This window comes from Coregonus lavaretus, assembly GCF_964263955.1.
Source record: "Coregonus lavaretus genome assembly, chromosome: 24".
Taxonomy (NCBI): domain Eukaryota; kingdom Metazoa; phylum Chordata; class Actinopteri; order Salmoniformes; family Salmonidae; genus Coregonus; species Coregonus lavaretus.
In genome coordinates this window covers 34,275,729-34,296,903 of record NC_140011.1, presented here as the reverse complement: position 1 = coordinate 34,296,903, position 21,175 = coordinate 34,275,729, and the positions used below count along the sequence as shown (strand labels likewise).

At 44.5% G+C, this 21,175-nt stretch overlaps 1 protein-coding gene across 1 annotated transcript in view; it reads right to left on the bottom strand.

The window, feature by feature from the left end:
* Positions 1-21,175, bottom strand: part of LOC311100185 (leucine-rich repeat and calponin homology domain-containing protein 2-like) — a 72,915-nt gene that overhangs the window by 22,261 nt on the left and 29,479 nt on the right. Inside the window, exons 2-16 of the mRNA XM_084140991.1 lie at positions 15,714-15,858; positions 14,749-14,875; positions 12,762-12,867; positions 12,189-12,325; positions 11,711-11,841; positions 9,526-9,613; positions 9,130-9,226; positions 8,909-9,009; positions 6,901-6,968; positions 6,426-6,530; positions 3,395-3,463; positions 2,554-2,616; positions 2,036-2,084; positions 1,766-1,804; positions 1,221-1,358 (exon numbers count right to left, since the gene is read on the bottom strand). Of these exons, the coding sequence (XP_083997117.1) occupies positions 1,221-1,358; positions 1,766-1,804; positions 2,036-2,084; positions 2,554-2,616; positions 3,395-3,463; positions 6,426-6,530; positions 6,901-6,968; positions 8,909-9,009; positions 9,130-9,226; positions 9,526-9,613; positions 11,711-11,841; positions 12,189-12,325; positions 12,762-12,867; positions 14,749-14,875; positions 15,714-15,858 (1,463 nt within the window). The remainder of the gene's footprint in view (positions 1-1,220; positions 1,359-1,765; positions 1,805-2,035; positions 2,085-2,553; positions 2,617-3,394; positions 3,464-6,425; positions 6,531-6,900; positions 6,969-8,908; positions 9,010-9,129; positions 9,227-9,525; positions 9,614-11,710; positions 11,842-12,188; positions 12,326-12,761; positions 12,868-14,748; positions 14,876-15,713; positions 15,859-21,175) is intronic.

Below are 21,175 nucleotides of genomic sequence, written 5' to 3'. Positions count from 1 at the left end.
GTGAAGGTGAACGGAAAGGCACTGGAGCGACAAACCGCCCTTGCTGTGTCTGCCTGGCCAGTTCCTGTCTCTCCATTGGGATTCTCTGCCTCTGACCCTATTACGGGGGCTGAGTCACTGGCTTACTGGTGCTTTCCATGCCGTCCCAAGAGGGGTGCATCACTTGATGTGATCTTCCTGTCCGGTTTGTCGCGCCCTCGGGCTCGTGCAGTGGAGGAGATCTTCGTGGGCTATACTCAGCCTTGTCTCAGGGTAGTAGGTTGGTGGTCTGTTGATATCCCTCTGGTGGTGTGGGGGCTGTGCTTTGGCAAAGTGGGTGGGGTTATATCCTGCCTGGTTGGCCCTGTCTGGGGGTATCGTTGGACGGGGCCACAGTGTGTCTCCCGACCCACCCCCATCTCAGCCTCCAGTATCTATGCTGCAATAGTCTATGTGCCGGGGGGCTAGGGTCAGTCTGTTATATCTGGTGTTATTCTCCTGTCTTATCCGGTGTCCTGTGTGAATTTAAGTATACTCCCTCTAATTCTCTCTCTCTCTCCCTCCCATCCCGGAGGACCTGAGCCCTAGGACCATGCCTCAGGACCACCTGGCCTGATGACTCCTTGCTGTCCCCAGTCCACCTGGTCGTGCTTCTACTCCATTTCCACTCTTCTGCCTGCGGCTATGGAACCCTGACCTGTTCACCGGACGTGCTACCTTGTCCCAGACCAGCTGTTTTCAACTCTCTCTCGCTCTACCGCACCTGCTATTTCAACCTCTAAATGCCCGGCTATGAAAAGCCAAGTGACATTTACTCCTGATGTACTGACCTGTTGCAACCTCTACAACCACTGTGATTATTATTTGACCCTGCTGGTCATCTATGAACATTTGAACATCTTGGAGAAAAATCTGGCCTTAATGGCCATGTACTGTTATAATCTCCACCCGGCACAGCCAGAAGGGGACTGGCCACCCCTCAGAGCCTGGTTCCTCTCTAGGTTTCTTCCTAGGTTTCTGCCTTTCTAGGGAGTTTTTCCTAGCCACCGTACTTCTACATCTGCATTGCTTGCTGTTTGGGGTTTTAGGCTGGGTTTCTGTATAGCACTTTGTGACATCTGCTGATGTAAAAAGGGCTTTATAAATAAAATCTGATTGATACCTAGTATGATGGAAAGCTGCTTTTAATGGCCTATGCTTCAAGTAAGTAAGAGTGCATTGTGAAAGTCATGGTCTCATACCTTTAGATAATCTTTCCTCAGATACTTGTTCCTCCTGCGCTCCTCGTTCTGATTGAGTACGGGTGGAACCTCTGGCCATTTTGGCTCTGTGTCAGACTCTGACTTCAGACTGCCATCGAAGGAGCAGGAAGAGGACGGCTGCAGTGAGACAAAGGTGAAAGGTCAAGGTACTGGACACTGTACTGATCAAATGGCAATGCAATAATGAACAAAAAAACCTTAGCTTAAGCAGCACAAGCCTTTAATATAAAGGGGTGAAGTCTAAAGCCTCCCCTTACATCACTAAAGGTAAAAAGGTAACATGCACACAAGTGGAGGCTGCTGAGGGGAGAACGGCTCATAATAATGGCCGGAATGGAGCAAATGGAATGGCATCAAACACCTGGAAACCATGTGTTTGATGTATTTGATACCATTCCACTGACTCCGCTCCAGGCATTACCACGAGCCCCAATTAAGGTGCCACCAACCCCCTGTGATGCACACAGACACATCATCACATGCATGATGATGAGGGTGAGAAAACAAAGGAATGAATGGGTGACCTCAGAGAAAGCCGTGTCATCGTCTGTGAAGTCAGGGTTCTTTCCGGAGACAGAGAGAAAGAAAAATATGAGTGAAACCCAGACACCAAAACCAAAGACCACACACACATTGACACTTTAAAAGTGGAACTGAAAATATGACTGAATTTTGCCGATGAGATGAATGAATGAAAAGGAAGAAATCATTGCTAGTATTACTCGCACAAATGGAAAGAATGAATTGTTTGTTTCCTGTAGGAAACAGAAGGTACAGAAAGTCCAGTTCATTACCTGCCCACTCAGCACTGACGCTCCACTGCTCCCTTCATCCAGAGAGGCACTGCGAGTGAGACAGGAAAACACACCGACTCACTCTGTGTCACACATACAAACTTACATTTGTGCGCAATACCGGTATTTGCAGTATACTGGAGAATGTGTGTCAGCACTAGAGGGCAGCCAACAATAAATAACACCAGACAGACACAGAGTTTTTACTTTAAACACCTTACTCATCATCATACTCATACAATATGATTTGTGCTTACTCATACTCTTGTCATAGTAGTTACTCGTAGTAATAGCTATACTATGACAATATCCTATAACATGAGTCATGGGGCCAGTTTCAACGGAGCATGAATGGACCATGCTTTTTACTCCATTACTAAGCTTAACCTGTGCCCAGGAAACCATTTAGTTTTATGCAACCGAACCATGGTCTCGTTGATACGGTATACAGTACACACCTGTCAGAGCAGAATGTGAGGGGCAGTAGTCGTGTTGAGGCAGAGCTGTGCTGTACGTACCTGCGGATGGCCTGGCAGGAGGACCTCTGTTTGCTGCTGGAGCTGCCAGAGTGACTGAGGAACCTGGACAGGTAAACATAGGGAGGAGGCATTATTAAGCAATAAGGCCAGAGGAGGTGTGGTATATGGCCAATATACCACGGCTAAGGGCTGTTCTTACGCACAATGCAACGCGGAGTGCCTGGACACAGCCCTTAGCTGTAGTATTTTGGCGATATATCACAAACCCCCGAGGTGCCTTATTGCTATTATAAACTGGTTACCAACGTAATTAGAGCAGTAAGAATAAATATTTTGTCATACCCGTGGTATACGGTCTGATATACCACGGCTGTCAGCCAATCAGCATTCAGGGCTCGAACCACCCAGTTTATAAGTAAGGATTAGTAAAATTTCTCGGTTTTCTTTGCAGGCACAATGTGTTAAGACAGCCATGGTATGGAAGGTGGATTTAAGACCTGGAGACCAACAGACAATATCTCTAATGCGGTGTTTCTTAATTCTGGTCCTGGGGACCCAAACAGGTGCACATTTTTGTTTTTGCCTTAGCACTACACCTGGTTCAAATAATCAAAACTTGATTTCATGATTGAGTTGATCATTTGATTCAGCTGTGTAGTGCTAGGGCAAAAACTAAAATGTGGGTCTGCAGGACCAGAATTAAGGAACACTGCTCTAATGGTGTGCATCCATGTCATCTCACAACAACATAAAAACGTGTAGTTTCAGGCACAGAAACATTTCAAAATAATTTAACATGCACCACCTGAGTCTTGCATACATACATCCACCTCCTTTAGCTTTCAAAATCTCACTCTGTCACACATATATCTCCCTCTACCTGTGTGCTCGGCCGGCAACCCTCCTTCGATGAATTAGACTCTCTGCTCTACAAATTAAGGACCGTCGTCTAGTAGCCACACATCATGTGTGCACCAATCAGGTCCAAGGAAGAGGGGAGGTTGGGGAGCAGGAGATGGATGAAGCAGGGAGGGAAGAAGAGAAGAGGGGAACCAATGACGGGGAGGGTTGTTAGTTGCAGAGCGGGAAGAGAGATAGTTAGAACGTGGTGATGGAGTAACTTCAGGAGAAAAAGGAGCAGTAAAATGTCTGGAAAGGACCTAAGCTCTGCCTATATAATGGATAAAATGCAGAGAATATAGAAAAACCCAATACAAAAGAAATGATAACATGTACTCTTCACATATCACCTGCTGTCTGCAACAGTTATGGCTGGCTCTCGCTGACTATTGATTGTAAGTAAGCTACACTGAACAAAAATATAAATGCAACTTGCAACAATTTCAAAGATTTTACTGAGTTACAGTTCATATAAGGAAACCAGTCAATTGAAATAAATTCATTAGGCCCTAATCTATGGATTTCACATGACTGGGAATACAAACATGCATTTGTTGGTCCCAGATACCTTTAAAAAAAGTAGGGGCGTGGATCAGAAAACCAGTCAGTATCTGGAGTGACCACCATTTGCCTCATGCAGCACAACACATCTCCTTCACATAGAGTTGATCAGGCTGTTGATTGTGGCCTGTGGAATGTTGTCCCACTCCTCTTCAATGGCTGTGCGAAGTTGCTAGATATTGGAGGGAACTGGAACACGCTGTCGTACACATCGATACAGAGCATCCCAAACATGCTCAATGGGTGACATGTCTGGTCAGTATGCAGGCCATGGAAGAACTGGGACATTTTCAGCTTCCAGGAATTGTGTACAGATCCTTGCGACATGGGGCCGTGCATTGTCATGCTGAAACATGAGGTGATGGCGGCGGATGAATGGCACGACAATGGGCCTCAGGATCTCGTCACGGTATCTCTGTGCATTCAAATTGCCATCGATAAAATGCAATTGAGTTCGTTGTCCGTAGCTTATGACTGACCATACCATAACCCCACCGCCGCCATGGGGCACTCTGTTCACAACGTTGACATCAGCAAACCGCTCGCCCACACAACGCCATCTGCCCGGTACAGTTGAAACCGGGATTCATCTGTGAAGAGCACACTTCTCCAGCGTGCCAGTGACCATTAAAGGTGAGCATTTGCCCACTGAAGTCTGTTACGATGCCGAACTGCAGTCAGGTCAAGACCCTGGTGAGGAAGACGAGCATGCAGATGAGCTTCCCTGAGATGGTTTCTGACAGTTTGTGCAGAAATTCTTCAGTTGTGCAAACAGTTTCATCAGATGTACGGGTAGCTGGTCTCAGACAATCCCACAGGTGAAGAAGCCGGATGTGGAGGTCCTGGGCTGACGTGATTACACTTGGTCTGCGGTTGTGACGCCGGTTGGACGTACTGCCAAATGACTTTGGTAGAAAAATGAACATTCAGTTCTCTGGGCCCCGTGTAGCTCAGTTGGTAGAGCATGGCGCTTGCAACACCAGGGTTGTGGGTTCGATTCCCACGGGGGGCCAGTATGAAAATGTATGCACTCACTAACTGTATGTCGCTCTGGATAAGAGCGTCTGCTAAATGACTAAAATGCAAATGTAAAATGAAACAGCTTGGGTGGACATTACTGCAGTCAGCATGCCAATTGCACGCTCCCTCATGGGACCAACACTTTACATGTTGCGTTTATATTTTTGTTCAGTATAATAACTGTGGTTAGAAGCCCAATAATGATGCAGAAACCCATAACTGTCAGGGGTGTAAATCAAGTCCTTATCGTCACCACCCAACATTCTGGGAAACTGAAAAGAAGAGTCCCTCCCCTTCCCAACCCTCTCCTCCAAGAACATCCCAGGACATTCCTGCCCTTGCACTGAAGAGAGGTCAAGGGTAGAGAGAGGGAGCAGATGTGAGGTGGGGTGGGGATGCTGAACTAAGCAGTGGTGTAGACAGAGAGATATTGTACGACCCTGCCTTACACAGGAAGCGGCACAGGTCCTAATCCAGGCACTTGTCATCTCCCGTCTGGATTACTGAAACTCGCTGTTGGCTAGGCTCCCTGCCTGTGCCATTAAACCCCTACATCTCATCCAGAACGCCGCAGCCCGTCTGGTGTTCAACCTTCCCAAGTTCTCTCACGTCACCCCGCTCCTCCGCACACTCCACTGGCTTCCAGTTGAAGCTTGCATCTGCTACAAGACCATGGTGCTTGCCTACGGAGCTGTGAGGGGAACGGCACCTCTGTACCTTCAGGCTCTGATCAGTCCCTACACCCAAACGAGGGCATTGTGTTCATCCACCTCTGGCCTGCTGGCCCCCCTACCTCTGCGGAAGCACAGTTCCCGCTCAGCCCAGTCAAAACTGTTCGCTGCTCTGGCACCCCAATGGTGGAACAAGCTCCCTCACGATGCCAGGACAGCGGAGTCACTCACCACCTTCCGGAGACACTTAAAACCCCACCTCTTTAAGGAATACCTGGGATAGGATAAAGTAATCCTTCTACCCCCCCCTTACCCCACCACAAAAAATTAAATAAAATAAAAAAATAATTGTAAAGTGGTTGTCCCACTGGCTATCATAAGGTGAATGCACCAATTTGTAAGTTGCTCTGGATAAGAGCGTCTGCTAAATGACATAAATGTAAATGTAATATTGGGCTAGGGGCAGTGTTGTGGAGGACAGAGGCTGTGTCTACACTTGACACTTACATGCAACTTCTGCTATCAGAATACGAAGCTTGCATTGAAAACACGGGTCTATACACACAAAAGTCACTTTGTGGTCTGATTGTGTTCAGATCTGACCACTTCAGGAGTTGGTCAGGGATGCATTGTGTGCGGATTTCTCCTCAGTCTGGATGCAAGAGAGATACATTATGGCACTAGGGGCAGGGCAGAGCTCAGGGTGAGGTGAGGTCAGAGAGGAGTGGCCATGGCAGGCGTCAGAGGTCAGCCTCTTACCTGTTCTGTTGCTCCTGCTGCAGGAGCTGGACAGCGATCTTCCTCAGATCCAGCACCTCCTTCAGCTCATCCTCATCCTCTTCAACTAGCTGATCTTTATCAGAGCTGCAGGAAACAGGGACATGACAGTTCAGTTAGAAGCCAAAACCTATGCCACCTACTTCACACTCACTATAATAGCATTAACTGAGTATGTGGCCATACTATAGTGGCAGATATCCAACGACATAGCCTTCTCAGCATGTCTACTGTCTGGGCCTGTTGTTATATTATGTCACTACTGGTATTATCTACAGCTGCTAATTATCAACTCACCTACAGTACATTAACTATTAATTAATTATTTAAGGAGACTGATAGATCAATATTATTTCAGTTCAAGCTTATAGAACTTAAAAGGTGAATTTTCTTCCCTTCCTCCTTCCTTCTGTCTATCCAAGTGTAGTTTATTATTATATTATCAGTGATGACTTACCCAGACTCCTCTTTCCAGTTCTCCTTATCTTTGCTTTGGTGTGACTTGTTAAGAACCTTCTCCAATTCCTGACACACAGAACAAAAAGTCAGTTGTACTAACTCAATAAAATCATTTTTATAACAGATACAGTACCAGTCAAAAGTTTTAGAACACCTACTCATTCCAGGGTTTTCTATATTTTTACTATTTTCTACATTGTACAATAATAGTGAAGACATCATAACTATGAAATAACACATATGGAATCATGTAGTAACCAAAAAAGTGATAAACAAATAAACAAATATTTTATATTTGAAACTCTTCAAAGTAGCCACCCTTTGCCTTGATGACAGCTTTGCACACTCTTGGCATTCTCTCAACCAGCTTCATGAGGTAGTCACCTGGAATGCATTTCAATTAACAGGTGTGCCTTGTTAAAAGTTAATTTGTGGAATTTCTTTCCTTCTTAATGTGTTTGAGGCAATCAGTTGTGTTGTGACAAGGTAGGGTTGCTATACAGAAGATAGCCCTATTTGGTAAAAGACCAAGTCCATATTATGGCAAGAACTGTTCAAATAAGCAAATAGAAATGACAGTCCATCATTACTTTAAGACATGAAGGTCAGTCAATCCGGAACATTTCAAGAACTTTGAACGTTTCTTCAAGTGCAGTCACAAAAACCATCAAGCACTATGATGAAACTGGCTCTCATGAGGTCCGCCACAGGAATGGAAGACCCAGAGTTACCTCTGCTGCAGAGGATAAGTTCATTAGAGTTAACTGCACCTCAGATTGCAGCCCAAATAAATGCTTCACAGAGTTCAAGTAACAGACACATCTCAACATCAACTGTTCAGAGGAGATTGCATGAATCAGGCCACGAGCAATGGATATTAGACCGGTGGAAATCTGTCCTTTGAGATTTTTGGTTCCAATCGCTGTGTCTTTGTGAGACGCAGAGTAGGTGAACGGATGATCTCTGTATGTGTGGTTCCCACCGTAAAGCATGAAGGTAGAGGTGTGATGGTGTGGGGGTGTTTTGCTGGTGACACTGTCAGTGATTTATTTAGAATTCAAGGCACACTTAACCAGCATGGTTACCACAGCATTACGCAGCGATACGCCATCCCATCTGGTTTGCGCTTAGTGGGACTAATCATTTGTTTTTCAACAGGACAATGACCCAACACACCTCCAGGCTGTGTAAGGGCTATTTTACCAAGAAGGAGAGTGATGGAGTGCTGCATCAGATGACCTGGCCTCCACAATCCCCCGACCTCAACCCAATTGAGATGGTTTGGGATGAGTCGGACCGCAGAGTGAAGGAAAAGCAGCCAACAAGTGTATGTGGGAACTCCTTCAAGACTGTTGGAAAAGCATTCCAGGTGAAGCTGGTTGAGAAAATGCCAAGAGTGTGCAAAGCTGTCATCAAGGCAAAGGGTTGCTACTTCGAACAATCTAAAATGTAAAATATATTTTCATTTGTTTAACACTTTTTTGTTTACTACATGATTCCATGTGTTATTTCATAGTTTTGATGTCTTCACAATTTTTCTACAATGTAGAAAATAGTACAAATAAAGAAAAACCCTTGAATGAGTAGGTGTGTCCAAACTTTTGACCGGTACTGTATGTAAAAGTAAAACCCCCACACCATTGTCCAAGTTCAATCACAGCACATTTCATTTGACCTTCAAGGTGTGTGGCTTTTTCCACAGGTTTCCACAACAACAACAAAAATATAGAGATGATCTGTTGGCTTTTTCCAACCAAATCTATGGCATTTGAGATTCCACACCTGATGCCTTTCAAGCTTTTGTCTCGATGAAAGATAAGATTAGTTTAAAGCCCTGATCAAGCTTGTACCAAAACCTTCCATACTTCGGAACTAACAGTGGAAAAGAACAGGCACTAGTTGCACACACTAGCTCACCCAGGGATAGCTCGACAGTGGAAGACTAATGTAGTTTATGGTGTACATGTAGTGGCCATACAGCTCTCTATGGATCCCTGGTGATGTACCTTTATACATGAGATGTAGGGTCCACTCTGCTGCCTATCCCCCTCTGACAGGGCAGCATCTTCCTCTGGGTTGGGTTCGATGAAGTCATAGGGGACCTGATCTACGGGACAACATACCAGACTAAGACTCAGACTAATGTGCTTGTTGCCAGTTGAACACATTATTGCTCAAACACCGTTTTTTCAAACAGTCAAATCCACTGCATCTAAACAGGTCTTACCTTTGCCTGAGTCCATCTTGGAGAGCAGAGAGATGGCATCGGCACGGGCCGTATCTGACACCTGAGAATGCAGGCTGATGGTATCATCGTCAGAGGGCTAGAGGAAAAGAGGGAGGAGGAAGAGGAAGAGGAGGGAGCTCAGGGTTAAAGTGAGCATAAAGCATAGAGTTCAGGTCTACTGAACATGTCTGCAGAATAACTGCAAAGCGTCAGGATCAATTTTTTTATTTTACCTTTATTTAACTAGGCAAGTCAGTTAAGAACAAATTCTTATTTACAATGACGGCCTACACTGGCCAAACCCGGACGACGCTGGGCCATGGTTGAATGCACAACAACAGTCCTCAGTACAGTCTAGGCCTTAGTACAGCCTGACTACAGTGGGTGAACTCTGACCTCTGTCGCAGACAGTCTTTTATCCCCGTTGTCACTGCCGATGCCAGAGTCAGGCCCGTGGTTCTTACTGGGGTAGAAATCCTCCATGCTGCAGAGACATATAAAGGGAGAGTTAATAATAAAACAGTCAGACACTTTTGATTAAGACACATTCATGACAATTTCGTAAGCACTTCACAATATGTCGAGACCTGTGTCATTAATCTTCAAATATGTCATACCAGTTCTCATTACAGTTTCATGGCACATACTGCATATTCACGCCATTCATGATGCATATGGTCAATGGTCTTGTCTGTAGTATACTTAAGCAATAAGGCATGAGGGGGTGTGGTATATGGCCAATACAGTGGGGAAAAAAAGTATTTAGTCAGCCACCAATTGTGCAAGTTCTCCCACTTAAAAAGATGAGAGAGGCCTGTAATTTTCATCATAGGTACACGTCAACTATGACAGACAAATTGAGGAAAAAAAATCCAGAAAATCACATTGTAGGATTTGTAATGAATTTATTTGCAAATTATGGTGGAAAATAAGTATTTGGTCACCTACAAACAAGCAAGATTTCTGGCACTCACAGACCTGTAACTTCTTCTTTAAGAGGCTCCTCTGTCCTCCACTCGTTACCTGTGTTAATGGCACCTGTTTGAACTTGTTATCAGTATAAAAGACACCTGTCCGCAACCTCAAACAGTCACACTCCAAACTCCACTATGGCCAAGACCAAAGAGCTGTCAAAGGACACCAGAAACAAAATTGTAGACCTGCACCAGGCTGGGAAGACTGAATCTGCAATAGGTAAGCAGCTTGTTTTGAAGAAATCAACTGTGGGAGCAATTATTAGGAAATGGAAGACATACAAGACCACTGATAATCTCCCTCGATCTGGGGCTCCACGCAAGATCTCACCCTGTGGGGTCAAAATGATCACAAGAACGGTGAGCAAAAATCCCAGAACCACACAGGGGGGCCTAGTGAATGACCTGCAGAGAGCTGGGACCAAAGTAACAAAGCCTACCATCAGTAACACACTACGCCGCCAGGGACTCAAATCCTGCAGTGCAAGACGTGTCCCCCTGCTTAAGCCAGTACATGTCCAGGCCCGTCTGAAGTTTGCTAGAGTGCATTTGGATGATCCAGAAGAGGATTGGGAGAATGTCATATGGTCAGATGAAACCAAAATAGAACTTTTTGGTAAAAACTCAACTCGTCGTGTTTGGAGGACAAAGAATGCTGAGTTGCATCCAAAGAACACCATACCTACTGTGAAGCATGGGGGTGGAAACATCATGCTTTGGGGCTGTTTTTCTGCAAAGGGACCAGGACGACTGATCCAAGTAAAGGAAAGAATGAATGGGGCCATGTATCGTGAGATTTTGAGTGAAAACCTCCTTCCATCAGCAAGGGCATTGAAGATGAAATGTGGCTGGGTCTTTCAGCATGACAATGATCCCAAACACACCGCCCGGGCAACGAAGGAGTGGCTTCGTAAGAAGCATTTCAAGGTCCTGGAGTGGCCTAGCCAGTCTCCAGATCTCAACCCCATAGAAAATCTTTGGAGGGAGTTGAAAGTCCGTGTTGCCCAGCGACAGCCCCAAAACATCACTGCTCTAGAGGAGATCTGCATGGAGGAATGGGCCAAAATACCAGCAACAGTGTGTGAAAACCTTGTGAAGACTTACAGAAAACGTTTGACCTGTGTCATTGCCAACAAAGGGTATATAACAAAGTATTGAGAAACTTTTGTTATTGACCAAATACTTATTTTCCACCATAATTTGCAAATAAATTCATAAAAAATCCTACAATGTGATTTTCTGGAATTTTTTTTCTCATTTTGTCTGTCATAGTTGACGTGTACCTATGATGAAAATTACAGGCCTCTCTCATCTTTTTAAGTGGGAGAACTTGCACAATTGGTGGCTGACTAAATACTTTTTTTCCCCACTGTATACCACGGCACGAAGCAACGCGGAGTACCTGGATACAGCCCTTAGCCATGGTATATTGGCCATATACCACAAACCCCCGAGGTGCCTTATTGCTATTATAAACTGGTTACCAACATAATTGGAGCAGTAAAAATACATGTTTTGTCATGGTATTGGCTGTCTGCCAATCAACATTCAGGGCTCGAACCACCCAGTTTATAAATAGAATTATGATATGATATAAGAGTGTGTACCTGTCTGTCAGAGGCTGGGGAAGACAGCGTTTGCCCAGAGAGGGGAGGTCCAGAGAGTCAGGCTTCTTATCCATCCTACATGCCTGGATGTTCAGGTACTTAAAGATGTGCACCTTGCCCTTCAGGCAGATCTGAAACACACAAATACAAAGTACATTAAATATATATCCAAGTGCTGAAATGAAGTGCCAAAGTGTTCATTCAAGCAGGAATTAAATCATAAGGGGACAGCTGCCCACTAGATGGCGCAACTGTTCCTCAGAGACTGATAAGGGTATATCCTTGTATATCATGAGAACTGTCACAGCTTGGGAGAGTTTCTAGGAATGATGCCGAGCAGAGGTTAACCTGTGTTAACTCGTTGGCACCCCATACCTGATACACATCGAGATGGCTGTGGATAATCCCATGCAGTGACAAATGTCATTTACAGCATAAACTACCACAGATGAACACGCGCACACACACACACACACACCTGTGCAGGTGGGGACTGCATAGGGTTGTTGTCGAGGATAATGTGCTGCAGCTGCCTGAGTCTCCTGTAGACAGGAGGGATCTCTGTGATCTTATTGCAGGAGAAGTCCAGTCTGATGAGCGGCAGGTCAGCCAGCTCTGGGGAGAGGAAAATAAAGAAAGCACAAGAGGGTTTGGATATAGAATAAGGAGAGAGATTACGGTAGACCTAGTTGTATCGAGGACGTAGACAGCTACCTACCTTCAGACCAGGGGAGAGGACGTAGACTGCTACCTACCTTCAGACCAGGGGAGAGGACGTAGACTGCTACCTACCCTCAGACCAGGTGAGAGGACGTAGACTGCTACCTACCCTCAGACCAGGGGAGAGGACGTAGACTGCTACCTACCTTCAGACCAGGGGAGAGGACGTAGACTGCTACCTACCTTCAGACCAGGGGAGAGGACGTAGACTGCTACCTACCTTCAGACCAGGTGAGAGGACGTAGACTGCTACCTACCCTCAGACCAGGGGAGAGGACGTAGACAGCTACCTACCCTCAGACCAGGTGAGAGGACGTAGACTGCTACTTACCCTCAGGCAGCATGTGAAGACAGTTCCTCCTGATGTTGAGTTCCCGTAATGCCTGGAGCCTCCCTACCTGAGGGGGCAGCACCTGGATCTCATTACAGCTGATGTCCTACAGGAGGAGACAGGAAGCAGGCTGTCAAACAAACACACACACACAGCAGTAACAATATACACTGCTCAAAAAAATAAAGGGAACACTTAAACAACACAATGTAACTCCAAGTCAATCACACTTCTGTGAAATCAGGGCGGCAGGTAGCTTAGTGGTTAAGAGCGTTGTGCCAGTAACCGAAAGGTCGCTGGTTCTAATCCCTGAGCTGACTAGGTGAAAAATCTGTCGATGTGCCCTTGAGCAAGGCACTTAACCCTAATTGCTCCTGTAAGTCGCTCTGGATAAGAGCGTCTGCTAAATGACAAAAAAATAATAATAATAATAATAATCAAACTGTCCACTTAGGAAGCAACACTGATTGACAATAAATTTCACATGCTGTTGTGCAAATGGAATAGACAACAGGTGGAAATTATAGGCAATTAGCAAGACACCCCCAATAAAGGACTGGTTTTGCAGGTGGTGACCACAGACCACTTCTCAGTTCCTATGCTTCCTGGCTGATGTTTTGGTCACTTTTGAATGCTGGCGGTGCTTTCACTCTAGTGGTAGCATGAGACGGAGTCTACAACCCACACAAGTGGCTCAGGTAGTGCAGCTCATCCAGGATGGCACATCAATGCGAGCTGTGGCAGGAAGGTTTGCTGTGTCTGTCAGCGTAGTGTCCAGAGCATGGAGGCGCTACCAGGAGACAGGCCAGTACATCAGGAGACGTGGAGGAGGCCGTAGGAGGGCAACAACCCAGCAGCAGGACTGCTACCTCCGCCTTTGTGCAAGGAGGAGCAGGAGGAGCACTGCCAGAGCCCTGCAAAATGACCTCCAGCAGGCCACAAATGTGCATGTGTCTGCTCAAACGGTCAGAAACAGACTCCATGAGGGTGGTATGAGGGCCCGACGTCCACAAGTGGGGGTTGTGCTTACAGCCCAACACCGTGCAGGACGTTTGGCATTTGCCAGAGAACACCAAGATTGGCAAATTCGCCACTGGCGCCCTGTGCTCTTCACAGATGAAAGCAGGTTCACACTGAGCACATGTGACAGACGTGACAGAGTCTGGAGACGCCGTGGAGAACGTTCTGCTGCCTGCAACATCCTCCAGCATGACCGGTTTGGCGGTGGGTCAGTCATGGTGTGGGGTGGCATTTCTTTGGGGGGCCGCACAGCCCTCCATGTGTTCGCCAGAGGTAGCCTGACTGCCATTAGGTACCGAGATGAGATCCTCAGACCCCTTGTGAGACCATATGCTGGTGCGGTTGGCCCTGGGTTCCTCCTAATGCAAGACAATGCTAGACCTCATGTGGCTGGAGTGTGTCAGCAGTTCCTGCAAGAGGAAGGCATTGATGCTATGGACTGGCCCGCCCGTTCCCCAGACCTGAATCCAATTGAGCACATCTGGGACATCATGTCTCGCTCCATCCACCAACACCACGTTGCACCACAGACTGTTCAGGAGTTGGCGGATGCTTTAGTCCAGGTCTGGGAGGAGATCCCTCAGGAGACCATCCGCCACCTCATCAGGAGCATGCCCAGGCGTTGTAGGGAGGTCATACAGGCACGTGGAGGCCACACACACTACTGAGCCTCATTTTGACTTGTTTTAAGGACATTACATCAAAGTTGGATCAGCCTGTAGTGTGGTTTTCCACTTTAATTTTGAGGGTGACTCCAAATCCAGACCTCCATGGGTTGATACATTTGATTTCCATTGATAATTTTTGTGTGATTTTGTTGTCAGCACATTCAACTATGTAAAGTAAAAAAGTATTTAATAAGATTATATCATTCATTCAGATCTAGGATGTGTTATTTTAGTATTCCCTTTATTTTTTGAGCAGTGTACCTGCAGAGGTTTTTTATGAGCTCTGGGCCAGTGCTCACCAGTTCCATCAGTTCTTTGGCCTTCCCAATCTCCTCTGGGACAGACACTAGCTTGTTGTTGCTCACCACCAGCACTTTGAGAGGGAGGTTGAACAGGTATTTTGGCAATGTTGAAAGAAGGTTCCGGCTGCAGAAACACAAAATACACATGTACAATATAGGCAGTATTAAAGTTTCATCCTGTGTGCAAGGATAACATTGGAGACATCAGGAAAAGATCAAGCAATGAATGTCTCCTCAATGGGTTAACATAATGTTAGTGAAACAGAGAACCAGAGCAGCCTGATATCCATGGCTGTGTTCACACAGGCAGTCCAATTCTGATTATTTTTCCACTAATTGGTCGTTTGACCAATCAGATCAGCTCTTTTGCCAATAATTGAGAAAAAGCTCAGAATTGGGGTTGCCTGTGTAAACGCAGCCTAACTGTGTCTAGGAAATGAACAGTTCTGACTTAGACGGATCACCTTCAAAACAACATCACATAGTGTAGGCCTATTTCTCCCACTGTGAAAGAGGAAATGCTCTTGCTACTTGATCCTGTGAATCCCCTGAAAGGAGAACTCCATACTGAGATAAAGCAGAATAATACTGAACATGGGCCCTTGTATTTCCTCTAGCCTGGTGATATCATGGTTGTAGTATCTTAGGATGCTTCTTAGATCGAGGACTCCGGACACGTAAGTACGTTTTAGTATTTAATTGTAACTTAGAATAACCTTACAGGAATGCACCTGGCGTAAGCTACCTGAGGCTTTTTTGAGCACGGTTATAGCGCAGACATTTAAATGGCTATGGATAGCGAGAAGCAGACGCGATATTGAGTCAATACTGCAATCTATTGGTAAACATAATACTTAACATACTGTAAATATACCAGGTTACTACAATGGTGATATCATGTTACAGTATGAGGTCACTGGGTCAACAGATCACGCCACAGTGTTCGATGAGTCATCACTGACCTGATGTTTAGATAGGTCAGCATCTGCAGGTTGATGATGGCTTCTGGGATGCATTTGATGCAGTTGTGGTAGAGGTTGAGGGACTCGAGGGGGGCAAACAGACACACCTCTGGAGGGATCTCTGTGAGCCTGTTCTTCGACAGATCTGGGGGGAGGGGCAGACAAGAGACAGACAGCAGGTGAGGGTCATTGATACACAGGGACAGCATACAGTCAGTCATGTATGGTAAAATTCTTCATCAAGTAGCACAGATCAGGTGTTAGCTACTGTATGTATCAGGATTTAGTGTAAGAAAGGATCCAAACAGTCTCTCCAGAAGATGCTATACACTCTTAGAAAAAAAGGGTTATTCAGCTGACCCCATAGGAGAACCCTTTTTGGTTCCATGTAGAACTCTCTGTGGAAAGGTTTTTAAATGGAACCAAGAAGGCTTCTCCTATGGGGACAGCCGAAGAACCCTTTTAGGTTCTAGATAGCACCTTTTTTCCTAAGAGTGTAGGTTGGGTCGGATGAAATCTTCTGGGAGAGTAGATTGATTCCAGGCAGTCTTGACTGGTCAATATGTTTGAATGAGTGATCGATGGGAACAAGGCATGTTTCTCAAAGACAGCTGAAATGACACTAGGCCTTAGCACAGTTATTTTACACACAGACACAGACTCCAGCACACAGTCATGTCCATTTCCAGATCCATTCACAGTCTTTCCCATATCCATAAATCGATTCAATGAGAGTAGTCTGGCCTGTTCCGCTGCTTGTGTCTGTGTAATAGCTTTGCAGTTGACACATACTCTTTCAAATTCTGCATCAAACCAAAAACGAACCTAGGTCCTTTGGTGTTTCGTGAACATTTGTGGCGCTGTTGCAGTTGATACTTTTATCAAATAGATGGCAGAGATTTACTGACGACAGGTTGGTGAACCTGAGACAGTTAATCAGTCAGAGTTCAGTCCTCATCACGAATGGCACATTATAATACCTTATAGGCTTCAATGACAGGTAATACTTCACCCTGCTACAATGAGAGGTTAGGGTGTGTAAGGCAGGGGTTCTCAAATATAAATGAACAGTTGATGTTGAGATGTGTCTGTTACTTGAACTCTGTGAAGGACTTATTTGGGCTGCAATTTGAGGTGCAGTTAACTCTAATTAACTTATCCTCTGCAGCAGAGGTAACTATGGGTCTTCCTTTCCTGTGGCGGTCCTCATGAGAGCCAATTTCATCATAGCGCTTGATGGTTTTTGCGACTGCACTTGAAGAAACTTTCAAAGTTCTTGAAATGTTCCGGATTGACTGACCTTCATGTCTTAAAATAGGGCGGCAGGTAGCTTAGTGGGTAAGAGCGTTGTGCCAGTAACCGAAAGGTCGCTGGTTCTAATCCCCGAGCCGACTAGGTGAAAAATCTGTCGATGTGCCCTTGAGCAAGGCACTTAACCCTAATTGCTCCTGTAAGTCGCTCTGGATAAGAGCGTCTGCTAAATGACAAAAAAATAAAATAAAAATAAAATAAAATAAAATTAAAAGTAATGATGGACTGTCGTTTCTCTTTGCTTATTTGAACTGTTCTTGCCATAATATGGACTTGGTCTTTTACCAAATAGGGCTATCTTCTGTATACCAACCCTACCTTGTCACAACACAACTGATTGGCTCAAACACATTAAGAAGGAAAGAAATTCCACAAATTCACTTTTAAGAAGGCACACCTGTTAAATGAAATGCATTCCAGGTGACTACCTCATGAAGCTGGTTGAGAGAATGCCAAGAGTGTGCAAAGCTGTCATCAAGGCAAAGGGTGGCTACTTTGAAGAATCTCAAATATAAAATATATTTTGATTTGTTTAACACTTTTTTTGGTTACTACATGATTCCATATGTGTTATTTCATAGTTTTGATGTCTTCACTATTATTCTACAATGTAGAAAATAGTAAAAACAAAGAAAAACCCTTGAATGAGTACGTGTTCTAAAACTTTTGACCGGTAGTGTATATATATACAGTTGAAGTCGGAAGTTTACATAGACTTAGGTTGGAGTCATTAAAACTCGTTTTTCAACCACTAAGTTGACTGTGCCTTTAAACAGCTTGGAAAATTCCAGAAAATGATGTCATGGCTTTAGAAGCTTCTGATAGGCTAATTGACATCATTTGGATGTATTTCAAGGCCTACCTTCAAACTCAGTGCCTCTTTGCTTGACATCATGGGAAAATCAAAAGAAAATCTGCCAATACCTCAGAAAAGACATTGTAGACCTCCACAAGTCTGGTTCATCCTTGGGAGCAATTTCCAAACGCCTGAAGGTACCACGTTCATCTGTACAAACAATAATACGCAAGTATAAACACCATGGGACCACGCAGCCGTCATACCGCTCAGGAAGGAGACGCGTTCTGTCTCCTAGAGATTAACATACTTTGATGCGAAAAGTGCAAATCAATCCCAGAACAACAGGAAAGGACCTTGTGAAGATGCTGGAGGAAACAGGTACAAAAGTATCTATATTCACAGTAAAACGAGTCCTATATCGACATAACCTGAAAGGCCGCTCAGCAAGGAAGAAGCCACTGCTCCAAAACCGCCGTAAGAAAGTCAGACTACGGTTTGCAACTGCACATGGGGACAAAGATCGTACTTTTTGGAGAAATGTCCTCTGGTCTGATGAGACAAAAATAGAACTGTTTGGCCATAATGTCCATCGTTATGTTTGGAGGAAAAAGGGGGTAGCTTGCAGCCCGAAGAACACCATCCCAACCGTGAAGAACGGGGGTGGCAGCAATATGCTGTGTGGGTGCTTTGCTGCAGGAGGGACTGGTGCACTTCACAAAACAGATGGCATCATGAGGAAGGGAAATTATGTGGATATATTGAAGCAACATCTCAAGAAATCAGTCAGGAAGTTAAAGCTTGGTCGCAAATGGGTCTTCCAAATGGACAATGACCCCAAGCATACTTCCAAAGTTGTGGCAAAATGGCTTAAGGACAACAAAGTCTGAATCGTTTGACCCAAGTTAAACAATTTAAAGGCAATGCTACCAAATACTAATTGAGTGTATGTAAACTTCTGACCCACTGGGAATGTGATGAAAGAAATCAAAGCTGAAATAAATAATTCTCTCTACTATTATTCTGACATTTCACATTCTTAAAATAAAGTGGTGATCCTAACTGACCTAAGACAGGGAATTTTTACTAGGATTATATGTCAGGAATTGTGAAAAACTGAGTTTAAATGTATTTGGCTAAGGTGTATGTAAACTTCCGACTTCAACTATATATATATATATATATATATATATATATATATATATATATATATATATATATATATATATATATATATATATATATATATATATATATATATATATATATATATATATATATATATACACAGTGGGGGGAAAAAGTATTTAGTCAGCCACCAATTGTGCAAGTTCTCCCACTTAAAAAGATGAGAGAGGCCTGTAATTTTCATCATAGGTACACGTCAACTATGACAGACAAATTGAGATTTTTTTTCTCCAGAAAATCACATTGTAGGATTTTTAATGAATTTATTTGCAAATTATGGTGGAAAATAAGTATTTGGTCACCTACAAACAAGCAAGATTTCTGGCTCTCACAGACCTGTAACTTCTTCTTTAAGAGGCTCCTCTGTCCTCCACTCGTTACCTGTATTAATGGCACCTGTTTGAACTTGTTATCAGTATAAAAGACACCTGTCCACAACCTCAAACAGTCACACTCCAAACTCCACTATGGCCAAGACCAAAGAGCTGTCAAAGGACACCAGAAACAAAATTGTAGACCTGCACCAGGCTGGGAAGACTGAATCTGCAATAGTTAAGCAGCTTGGTTTGAAGAAATCAACTGTGGGAGCAATTATTAGGAAATGGAAGACATACAAGACCACTGATAATCTCCCTCGATCTGGGGCTCCACGCAAGATCTCACCCCGTGGGGTCAAAATGATCATAAGAACGGTGAGCAAAAATCCCAGAACCACACGGGGGGACCTAGTGAATGACCTGCAGAGAGCTGGGACCAAAGTAACAAAGCCTACCATCAGTAACACACTACGCCGCCAGGGACTCAAATCCTGCAGTGCCAGACGTGTCCCCCTGCTTAAGCCAGTACATGTCCAGGCCCGTCTGAAGTTTGCTAGAGTGCATTTGGATGATCCAGAAGAGGATTGGGAGAATGTCATATGGTCAGATGAAACCAAAATATAACTTCTTGGTAAAAACTCAACTTGTCGTGTTTGGAGGACAAAGAATGCTGAGTTGCATCCAAAGAACACCATACCTACTGTGAAGCATGGGGGTGGAAACATCATGCTTTGGGGCTGTTTTTCTGCAAAGGGACCAGGACGACTGATCCGTGTAAAGGAAAGAATGAATGGGGCCATGTATCGTGAGATTTTGAGTGAAAACCTTCTTCCATCAGCAAGGGCATTGAAGATTAAACGTGGCTGGGTCTTTCAGCATGACAATGATCCCAAACACACCGCCCGGGCAACGAAGGAGTGGCTTCGTAAGAAGCATTTCAAGGTCCTGGAGTGGCCTAGCCAGTCTCCAGATCTCAACCCCATAGAAAATCTTTGGAGGGAGTTGAAAGTCTGTGTTGCCCAGCGACAGCCCCAAAACATCACTGCTCTAGAGGAGATCTGCATGGAGGAATGGGCCAAAATACCAGCAACAGTGTGTGAAAACCTTGTGAAGACTTACAGAAAACGTTTGACCTGTGTCATTGCCAACAAAGGGTATATAACAAAGTATTGAGAAACTTTTGTTATTGACCAAATACTTATTTTCCACCATAATTTGCAAATAAATTCATAAAATATCCTACAATGTGATTTTCTGGATTTTTTTTCCTCATTCTGTCATAGTTGACGTGTACCTATGATGAAAATTACAGGCCTCTCTCATCTTTTTAAGTGGGAGAACTTGCACAATTGGTGGCTGACTAAATAGTTTTTTTCCCCACTGTATATATATATATATATATATATATACATACATACATACATACACACACACACACATACACAATTATTATTATAAATATATGTTTTATAGATGAAGTACCTGAAGTACCGCTGACCCCATTTTGAGAACCCCTGGTGTAAGGAGAGTATAATTATGCTGCCCTCATTGACAGTAATATTTCGCTGAATTAATTACACTCACAGAGCTTACTCATTTCATGGGTCATGAAACGGTGCGTAATGAGAACAATGATTTATAGAGAGAGGAGAAGAGAAGTGAGAGAGACAGCCATGAAGAACACGTCACTGCCCCTTTCAGATAAGATTGTATGGTTGTGATGGCGTAGGCCCATCCCTCTGTCCAATAATTGATGTGATGGCGAGTGGAGTGCCTGGCACATTGTACTGTACCCCTCCTCAGCCCCAGCCTCAGCCTCAGCCTCAGCCCGAGCCCGAGCTCCAGCTCCA